The sequence below is a fragment of the Pundamilia nyererei genome, unplaced genomic scaffold, assembly GCF_000239375.1.
Source record: "Pundamilia nyererei isolate P.nyererei 1_Seehausen unplaced genomic scaffold, PunNye1.0 scaffold00015, whole genome shotgun sequence".
Classification (NCBI taxonomy): domain Eukaryota; kingdom Metazoa; phylum Chordata; class Actinopteri; order Cichliformes; family Cichlidae; genus Pundamilia; species Pundamilia nyererei.
In genome coordinates this window covers 2,492,510-2,503,684 of record NW_005187416.1, presented here as the reverse complement: position 1 = coordinate 2,503,684, position 11,175 = coordinate 2,492,510, and the positions used below count along the sequence as shown (strand labels likewise).

Below are 11,175 nucleotides of genomic sequence, written 5' to 3'. Positions count from 1 at the left end.
TCTTTTAGATGAAATGTTAAAATAATTCAAAATTTTGTATTTTTTGATGAAGAGTGATCACACTGAAATGGCACCGAATAGTAGGAATGACTCGGCTACAGTGGGTGTCTGAATCCATCTGTAAAACACGGTGGAGGCACTGTCATAGTTTGGGGCTACATATCAGCCTGTGGTGTTGTGGATCTTCTTAAAACTCGTGAAATTATGAACTCGGAAAAGTAACATCAGATTTTGATCCATCTGGAAAGCATCTGATTAGCAGCAGCTTTATTTTTCAGCATGACAATGATTCCAAACACACAGTCAATGCAGTAACAGCATGCCTGGATACAAAAAGAAGAAACACATTTGAACACTAACAGTCATGGACTGCCTTCACTAGAGCCAGGCCTCCTATTTTTAATATGAATAAAGCCATGGGTCTTGGTAATTAGCATCATTGGTTATAAATCCAGTGAGCTGTTGTTGCATGTCGGATACTTTTCTCTCCGAATGAAGATGCGAGCTCATGACTCATCTGGTCGAGTGAAAAGGAAGTGATGCTGCGGACCTCTCCGTTTCCTCCACTGGCTTTTCAGCAGTCTTTGACATGTACATATGCATCCTCTAATCTGTCATTAATCTTATTTTTGGTGCAAACCCTTCACCATATTGGTTACGACAGAAACAACACGTTAAACAATAATTCTTGTATATTAATAACTTCATTAATATAGAGACTTTTTTGTGTGAAATGTATACTTTGAAGTCATTATAAGCAGCTGATATTCAGAAGAACTGGGGAATAAAAAACACATTTTCAGATGGTTCTGGAACAAGCTGTAATATACTGAATATTACACTTTTTAAAATAAACCGGTGCTCGGCAATCACACAGGTGAAATTGTTTCTTTGAAGAGTCACAGATAATTTCACATGAGTAGAAATTTCAGATGATTAACTTTTGTAAGAGACTCCTCCTTATTTTCTTCCTGCATGATTACTAAACGACTACAGGAAGGACAATTTACCGCAAAAGAGTCTTTAGTTACTGATGAAAACCGCAGACAGAACTGCTGATATCAAGCTTATACGCCTTCCTATGAGCTACTCATTAAAATGTAGAAGAAAGAGCACCTCAAAAAACTAAAAAAAATTACCTTGGACTTCCTATTTTCTTATTTTTCAGTAAGAGATAATAGCCTTGCAGATTCAAACTGTAATGTCAAAGTAGCAGTCATTATTAGACTGTACTTGTCTCTTAGAGGGGGATTGCTTTCAGGCACTAAGTGTGATGTTTGCTGCTTTAATCCATTTTGTCTTGGAAAAAATAAAGTAAAACTTGAAGCTTAATGAGTGGAAAACAAGCACGTTTTGCTGATATTTATTTAATCAAAGTTCAGTCCTGATATTTTCTTGTTTTTCTGTTATGGATTAAAATTGTGATGTTTTTTTTTTTTTTAGCTTAAGGCAAAAGAATACATCTTTTTTTTTTAAATGTTACCAGGACATCTTCTCCACTGCTTCGATTTTGATCAGTTCTAAATCTCAACTTTATGAACTAAATCCAGAGTTCAATTTTAAAGGGATTTCCATTCCTTTTACACATAAAGGTCAGTTTAGTCATGAGGATAGTCACTCAGACTCTGAAAATCTGATGTATAATGTCCTTGGGGGTACTTCCTAAGGCCTCAAAACAACGCAGCAACCAAACTTTAATCATCTTGTGGATTGTGTCGTGCAGGATTCGTGCAGGCTTATTGTGTGCATGTTTTCAAAAGGCCCATAGATCAACCCACTGATCTGTCCACCAAAGTTTGTGGAAAATTAGAATTGAAAACTGCAAATAGTGAGAGTTTGCTCGAGAAGAGGAACCTGAAAAAATGAAAATAATATGGAATCCAGCATTATTTAGGCTGAATCCACCCTTCTTCTCACAAGAATTGCTATTTCTCTGAGTGTACTGGTCAGATTTTAATGAAACCTAATAACGTGAATACGATTGATGCTGATGTTAAAAAAAATATCCAAACTGCTGCTCAGCTACTTCAAGGACTTCAGTTTAAATTTTTATCTCAGGAGGAGTCGGCAGTGTGAACAGTTCCGTCTCCAGAGGAGGTCAAAGACGACTTGCTTGAGGTTTTAACTTCTTCTTTGTGTTCGTACCGCATTTGATTCAGGAAACACTTTAGTTCCTTTCACTTCATGAAGCGGGCACCCACATGGTGCGGTGTTGTCCTGCTTTGGTCATTGAATGAGTGGCCTTTACATCTCCTGCTCCCTCTAAGCCTCATTGATTTGCTCTTCAAAGAAATAAAACATTTCTTTTTTTAGTAAGTTCCCTTCAGCATTCCTCAGCAACCTTCCAGCTGATGTGGCACTGCGCTGGATCTCTCAGGCACTACAGATTTTATGCAATGATTAAAAGTGTAAGAAGCAGCATGCAGAAGATTTTTGCAGATTTCCAGGTTTCAGTAAGACATGTTAATGGTCTTCATGGTCTGTGCTCATCCTCAGAGCATGCAGCTTTTACATTTTTGTGATTTTGCATATTTACATGCTAGTTTAGCAACATATTCAGAGATTTCCCTTTTACTGGATTATTGGATATCATTTTTCTTCCAGAGAGCAAATCATAAACTTTTGGATCACCTCCATAAAAAGCACCTTTCAGAGTATTCACAGACGGCCCCTTAGTTGGCTCTTTCCCCCCGTGTTTCATTTACACTGCAGTAATGTTCCAACAGCTTTGACAGCATGAATGAGCAACTTTGAGCACCTAAATAAAAACAATTGAAGTAACTGCATCGGTTGCTGGATTGTAGCTTGTTGTCTCACTGAGTATGGTGAATTTTACACTTTCCATCAAAAGAGCTCTTCAAACTTTTCTGAGACTATTAGACTGAAACTATTTAAAATGTTCCTTCAGACAAACGGTTGTATGAATTTTCAGTGCAGCCTATTTACACTTCATTGGTCTTTTTGACACATTGATCTACTCCGGCACAGTATGTGGCGGTAATGCAGAAGAATAGGCAAAATGACACCATATGACTCAGGGGACGGTAAGACTGCAAAACAGTGTATTATGAATAAGATTTGAGTCATTCTGTTGCTGATTTACTGCTTGGTAAAAGGGATCCTAGCTCTGTTCCTGCTTTCACTCAATCACCTGAATCAGTAGACATAAAGTAAGCAAATGGATTTAATGTGGTACTGACTGTGATATAGTTAAAATGCGGCAGGGTTCTGATAATTCAAATTTATAATGTTGCTGCAGGAAACATCCCAAAAATTTCAGAATTTTCAAAAAGTATCCCCTCCAAAAAGAGGTGTAGAATAATTCCAGTTTAATATAATTTAATCCTGCAATGCCCTGAGCTCCTTAAAAGATCCCTAATTTTTGGGAAATCTTCACCGGTGGAAATTTGACTGTCAAAAACAGGAGTAGTGTCCAAAACAAGGAAGTGCTAAATGTCACTTTTATTACCATGATTCTTCTTTTCTTTCACAGGGGCTCAAGCCAATGGACCACAATGGGCTGTCAGATCCCTACGTCAAGTTGCACCTACTGCCAGGCGCCAGCAAGGTGTGTTTTTTTTGTTTTTTGTCTGTTTCCTTTAAAACAACAGGCTTGCACATTTGTCACCACACAGCCTGGTCAGTATTGAGTTTGCTTGTTCTTCACTGGACTTCCTTTTTCAGGTTTGCATGCAAACACTAGCTCGCCTACACATACTGCATCTGTAATCATAATATCTCATTTGTTAATTCTGTACACAAAGAAAAGAAAAAAACATTCGTCACAAGTATAGAGTACCCTGACATCACCCGTTAGCTTTGGGCCTGTCGTTTTCAGGGCTTGGAGCTGCCTTACCCCTGCACTCTCAGGTCATGTGACCAGTTGCTACTACATATACAGCAATCTAAGTTGAAGCTCAGGTGGGACTGAGCATTCTTTATTGGCGCGCCTAGGTTATGGAATCAATTGTCTTTGCACATTAGACAGTCACCCACATTCTCCTTTTTAAAAACTAGTCTTAAAACACACTTGCACTCTCTGACTTTTGACCCAGCATGTGACAATGATCTTACTTGTTTCTGTTGTTTTATTGTGGCTTGTTTCTGCTTTTATTTTATTATTGTTGTTTTTATTCTTCATCGTTGAAATGGATTTATTCATTTTTATTTACAGCACTTTGCTTTTAAAGCACTGTGTAAATAGAGTTGGGATGGTACAGGATTTCTCTAAATCTTTGAAAGGGAATGTGAGTTAAGATCTCAAAGAAATTTAACAAATGATTCTTTTTCTGCATAAAATGTTTGTTTTACAGACGTTTATCGAGAGATCTTTGTTTTTATGAAACTGTTCATTCAAGCATTCAGGATAAAATGGCATTAGAGCATAAAACTTAATAACACATAAAGGAACAAAAATATACTCCCTATAAAAAAGTCACAAGTAATTAACAAAGGGATGTAAAATGTTGCCTTTATAACATAGTCGCACTGCAATACTATATATGAATACTCTCAAAATGCAAATCCCTCTAGGTCACAATTTAACATTTGCAAACACACAAAGGAAGAGATAACACGAGCAAGCAGAAGAAGTTATGATGAGAAAGAATAAAGAGATTAACAATGACCACTCTCTGCATTTCAAGAATTACAGAAACAGAATTTTTTTACACTCTAAGCCGATCACGCTTTTACACGAGCTTTGATGGGTCAGCAGTGTTCCCTACTGCACATACAGTCTGTCCTGAGGCATTCTTGTGGTTTTCTCAGACCCGCAATAAAAGGAGACTAGGTCTAATAATCTATTTCATGATTCATGGAGCACCGCAGTGTGGATATGTCAGTGCAAGGCTTCATCAGTGTAAACATTAACTGACTGACCTAACGTACCCGCTTACCAGTGACGTGCTCTGCTTTTAAAGCTCTTGCTGATCTGCTCAGAGTCGCGGAAGCACTCGTACAGGCGTAAGATTTAAGTTTTAAACTGTTGCAGAAAAGCTGTTGGAGCTCTCACAGTTTGCAGACAAAATGATCTCAAACCCATACATATAAATTAAAGACTGAAATGTTTCAACACATGAAATGACTCACCGGTTGTTTGTGAGAACCGGTGACTTCTTTAACTCTCTTGCACCTCACAGTCGTCCTTGAGGGTGACGTAATCCTTTCATTAAAACCATCAAATCTTATATAGATCCTGTGAATACGTACATTCTACAAAAGCAGGTTAATGAAAGCCAAAGCTGTGATTATCCAGCTATCTGACTCACATCTTCCTTTCTTACAATACCTTTTCAAACTCATCTCTGTTGAAATGACCTTTGTAATTGGCTCTGCTCTTGCTGCGTAACTTCAGCTTTGATTTCACTCTGCTGTTACATTTGTAGTTATGTCTGTGTGAAAGAAGGAACAATGTGAACTTGGATGAAGCTCATGACCTGGTCCTTTGGGGGATTCTGCAGAAGTTTAGGGCCATCAGATCTGTGTCTCAGTCCTTGACACAATGTCAAAAACTATTTTGGTTCTGGCTTCTGCTCAGGAGGTAGAGCAGGTCATCTACTAATCATAAGGTTTGTCGCTTGATCTCTGGCTGCTCCAGTCTGCATGCCAAAGTATCCTTGGATATGTGATAGGTGAACAGTGGGAATGTTAAATAGAAAAGTGCTTAGGAATGGGGAAGTTGTAAAAAAGAACTGTGAGGGCTCCAGTAGAGTAGAAAATAAAGGTGCAGTCCATTTTGTGGGTACTGGAATTTGTCACTGTTGCCGCTTGTCCCCAATCCTGTTTGTGATATGCAGGAACTCCAATTAGTTTCCACTTTGGGTGAGAGTCAGCACCTCCAACTCTGGGGCTATGGTCCACTGCAGGAGAGCAGTGGATGCTTGCTCTGTGTTGGGTGGGAGGTTTCTGGATGATGGATGTAGAAGCTGAAATGAGTTTCCTTTGTAGAGCTGCTGGTTTCAGCCTTTGAGGCACTTGGGTGCAAATGACGTAAGTTTTAGTATCACAGTGAGGCAGATAATGCCCATAGATACATCCCAAGTTTTTGTGACCATGTGGACTTGACAATGAGATATTAGCTTACACTTCGCCAATAACGCATGCACCCTTCAGGTGGAGTTCAAGCAGATTTCAAAGAGCTGCAAAGCAAATAAATACTCATTCAATTCAATTCAATTTATTTATACAGCGCCAAATCACAACATCAATCGCCTCAAGGTGCTTTATATTGTAAGGTAGACCCTACAATAGTACATACATCCATGCTGTGTACAGCTGTCTGTATCTGCAAGTATAAGCACCACTTTGGACATATAGTGAGGTGCTCACAGTCATCAAAAGGAGGTTTATGCTTTTGATCTGGATCATGGGCACTTCCTCTTGGAGGTTTTCTGGGTCGGCCCCACTGGGGGGAGACCCCAAAGTGAGCCCGGAGGTTTCTGGCCCATTGGGATCTGCCATGGAAGAACTGGACAACATAAAATATCTGGTTAGCATGGTGCTAACGTGCTCATACTTTAGACAAGCAGGGATGGATGACTAGATGGATGGTTTATGGATGGAGTTATATGAAAAAAGTCATAAATAGCCATGTAGCTATTGTACCACCAGTAGTTAGAGGAACACTACTTAACTATTGTTTCCATCAGGTGTTGATTTCCTGGGAAAATTCTGTACTTTCTGATATTTAAAGTACCATGAAAGACGAAAACACAGAGCTGACACACAACTGTATTGAGTTTGCTCAGTAACAATGAGAAACTGTAAATGATGAACGACTTCTCATCTTCCTCCTATAATGGTCAAAAAATAATCAAAATCTAAACACATGAAAAAGCATCTTAGGGCTTAAACACAAAGATTCAGTGGCACCAGGGTAAGGGCATGTTGTGAACTCCTATATCCGGCTGTCGGTGGACATTTTTGACGAGTTACTTTTGAACTTGTCTTGGGAGCTTTTCGGGCTCAGTTTTCATCAGTGTAAGATTTGTTTTGTCAGCTTCAGCATTAGTTGAGCTCTGCTGTGCTTTGAGTTGATTTCTAAAGTTGATTGATAGTTCAAACTTTGTGCTTTCCACTTTGTGTTACACAGCACGATTTATTGAAGTGTGCAGGAGCTACTTTAGTGTCGCATCATATGGCCTCCTGCAGACTGCAGACTGTCGAAGAAGTTTGTACCTTAATGAGAGTTAATTACAATCACTGACAGTCACTCCTGTTCAGAGGTTTTCTTTGGAAAGGACCACACTGACAGATAATTTTAATTCTGTTACAGACATGTTGTAGGCATTTTACCAGAAGATAAGAAAGAACTTTTTGTTTCTAAATGTTGATTCATACTTCAATGTTGCAATGAAAAGATTACTTATAGCTACTTATAGCAAGATCTCACCTAAATGCTGCATCAACTTTTATATTAGTCTACATCTTACAAACTATCTGGGATAATCACTGTATAGACCAGTGATAAGCACATTTGGAAGTCTGAGAAGTAAAGCCAAAGCAGCCGTTACTAATTATTCTCTTCAGTGGTTGCCAGTTCAGTGACTCTTTTCCAGTCATTTTGAATAAAGCTTTGGTCATTTAGTGTCAGAAAGGAGGGTGTGCTCATTGGCTAATGACTTGTGATTGACAAGTTGTTAGCCAATCAACGTGCAGTGTCCCAGATACACCCTTTACTCAATGTCTCCTGTTTCAAAACCTCAATGAAGCTTTATTACGGTACTTCACTAACCAATGACATCATAATAACTAAGTCCATGTTTTATAACAGGGACTGTTGTGGAAGGCCATGCACATGCACAGGGTCCTCCACAACAGTCCCAGTTTTCCATGCAGCCTCTTAGGGAAAATTAATTACCCATCCCTGTTTTATAGTGTACATGACGTGTGCATTGTCAGGTTTGACTTTTTTTTTTAACTTGGCTTGTGTTATTTTCTATTATTAGACATGAGTCAGAATTCCTGACTTGCATTGCTGAAAAAGAAAAGATTGCACTTATACTTATTATTTATGAGCAAACATATCTTTTACGTGAGTAAATGAACAATAAATGATATGAGGCAGTGAGCTACACTGTGGTCATTAATCATCTCCATCAGCACAGGATTGTTTCAGCATATCATATCAATAGTGGAGAAGCACGAAATGCTTTCAGCATCCTAAAATGCAAATGTCTGCTGTTAGCTTAATGTAACATGTATGCTAAACATGTCTGAATTTCCACTGAAGGCTACTGTACACAGAGGGGAGAACAGCTCTGCTTTTCTATTTGCTTATGAAATGTTTTCATTATGAAAGCGTAAAGGGCTATTTTCTCTTGTTTGTCAGAGCTCAGGAGAGTCATGCCTACAGGGGTGTCAGCGCCTCCGAAACTGGATTTGTGAAGTTTTGGAGGAGTCTCTAAATTACTGACAATGTGCTGTCTTTTGTCCATGCACTACTTTTCTGCATCTTCCTTTTGTATTGATAATGAATACAATTAGGTTGTTATCAGTGTATGACTCATGCATGAGGGTGATTCATCACTAATTTACTAATTCTGTTTTTGCCAAGCTTGGTTTTCCTTCTCAACCTTTTGTGAAACCGAAAATAAAATAGTTAACTAATGTATGAACCACAACATTCAAAACAAAGGTGTGCTGCATTTTACACAGGAGGGTGCATTATTAAACTGCTCTCTCTATAGGAGCGATAATGGTAGTACTATTATTTCAGAAGTAATTAGCCTTTCTCTCCTCACGCTTCACAGAGGCAACAGCAGCTACTTTGTGTTTCTTGTTATTATTTGTATTCACATTAATAGAGATTGCAAAAATTCAGCACTAAATTTAGCACACTAAAAAGATTGTGTCTGTTTTTTCTGGCTAAAAAAGGGGAAAATGGAGAGGATCGTTAAAGCTATGCTATAGAGTATTTTGTATACCCCATGCCAACATGCACAGATGACAACTTGTCGTGAACAGCAACTGATTTAAGTTGAAAGTGTCACATCAAGGAGTAGCCATTTCTGATAAACACCTGAGAATGTAGTTCAATCATGATCTAACACGGTCAGAAATTGCATTGTCGCTGCATTCAGATTGGTCCAACTCGTTTAAAGCAAAGACGGGCCCAACAGATCAGAGACTTCTTCAGTAACTAAGGGCAGAGCCGAAACTACTTTTTACTATGTTTTCGATACAGACACATTTTAAAATAATGCTAACTATATTATACACTTTGGAAAAAAAATGAATACCTTTTAAATTGTTCAGTGAGGATTACAAAATATGCATATTATACAAGCATGTATAATGCCTGCTTAAGTGATAAGACTAAGTGACTTGTAAAATGGACTATTACCATTCAGAGATCTGACACAATGTAAATAAAAATAAATAAATACGAAAATAATCAATTTCTTCCAGTAGTTATCCCAAAATATGAAAACAAAAGTCACGTTTTCATTATAAAAATTCCTATTATACTTTTTTCAAGATGGAAAAAAGGTAGTTACCAAATCTGACTGTAATAATTTGAGTGTAATAAAATAATAACTACATACTGAGACAATAGCAAGAAAATAAAATTACATGTCTCTCTGCCTAATTACATTTTACAATGAAAAGCTTCATCAGTGTGACAATGTTGCACATTGGGATTAAGTAATAGCAGTTTTTCATATTCATATTCACCATACAGTAACCATAAGTGTACAGTAGGCTGTTATTTTAGTTGATAATATTGCCTTAAGGCTGCACAAAGGCTACTAATTGAGAAAACCAATTTGATTGATTTAATTAATTAATTAAATTGCTTATGATTTGCCCATGAATCTAATAATTTTAATGCTAAATACCCATAGTAGACCTACAGGCATTAGAAAATTGAAGGTTTAAATTTTTCACCAGGATTAATTCGTTGGCTACCACATGATTTTGTGATTTAGATATTTAACCAAAGACCAAAGTGTTGGAAGGACAGATGTCCCGAGATCTAATGACTGGTCTGGAGAGCCAGTACCTGCAACCCTGTTGCCTTCACACTATGATTTAACACACCGTCTGAACACCAAGAGCCATACTGTTGGGATATTCTGAATCTAAACTCTTAATAAAACACTCTAACTAAAATGAGTCTGCTATCATATCAGCCATGCATGTGAATGCCATCTCAGCTACGACACTTTGTCCACTGTGTGCTCAGATAGCGTGCAGTCTGCACAAACATAGTGTTTTCCATCTCTTCATAACAAACTCGAATCAATAACTGACTGCTCCTGTGTGAGGATAGCAAGGCGATGGTGTTGAACTGAATTAATTAATGCTTTAATTCTTGTGATGAGAATCTCAAATATGCCAGTCGAGTGCGAGAGAACCCAGGGCTTGAAGACTGCAGTGAAACAGTAGCGTAGTAATCGTCACACAACACATGGAAGACTTGCATAAAACAAATCAACAGTCTGCCTGCTGCTTGTTTGAATTGGAAAGTTCCTCCCCTTTAATCGTTTGAGTTAAAGAAGAACTGTGCCAACTGTGGATGTCATCTGTGATCATATCCATCCAGCAGATTTCATCCAGAGAAAGATCTCTCAACAACTAGTGACCAGATTGCCGTGTATATTCATCGCACCCTGGAGTCGATTCAAGTGATTTGAAGCTTTGAAGCAAATTCAGTGTGTTTTACAGAAATGCTTCTGTTTGGTCTCAGCAGCCGCTTGTGTGCTCTTCGTTCTGCAGAGATAAACAAGAGTTTAGAAATATCATGTACGCAAACTGTGGTTTAGAATTGCTCCTGCAGAAGAAAACAACATATGCTAATGTCAGGTATGAGTAATCACTTTCAGTATTCCAAGTGGCTGCATTAAAAATATATGTATTGGCATCGTTAAGTACAGGTAGAAGGTCTCAGTACTCATTAACAGACGTGTATCCAGGCCTAGCCTGAAATGTAAAAATACTGAATTTTTATATTGTACGTCCTTCTTAACGAGGTCTTGGATCATTATAATTATAATACAGTTAGCAAATTTGACTCAGTGGTACAAGGATAAAGCAAATGACCAATTATATCAGGTAACCTGCTGCATACTCAAGGATAATCCACTGGCCAAAATACAAAGCATTGTACAACAATAAATAAATAACATAATTTAATGTTGACTAGAGACATTTTTAAACTTCGGATGGAAC

General features: G+C 38.0%; 1 protein-coding gene across 2 annotated transcripts in view; it reads left to right on the top strand.

Annotated features, from left to right (window-relative positions):
• The window catches only part of doc2b (double C2-like domains, beta), a 174,726-nt gene that overhangs the window by 108,313 nt on the left and 55,238 nt on the right, over positions 1-11,175 (top strand). For both annotated transcript variants that reach the window (XM_005725413.1, XM_005725412.1), the window contains one exon: positions 3,494-3,568. In XM_005725413.1, the coding sequence (XP_005725470.1) occupies positions 3,494-3,568 (75 nt within the window). The remainder of the gene's footprint in view (positions 1-3,493; positions 3,569-11,175) is intronic.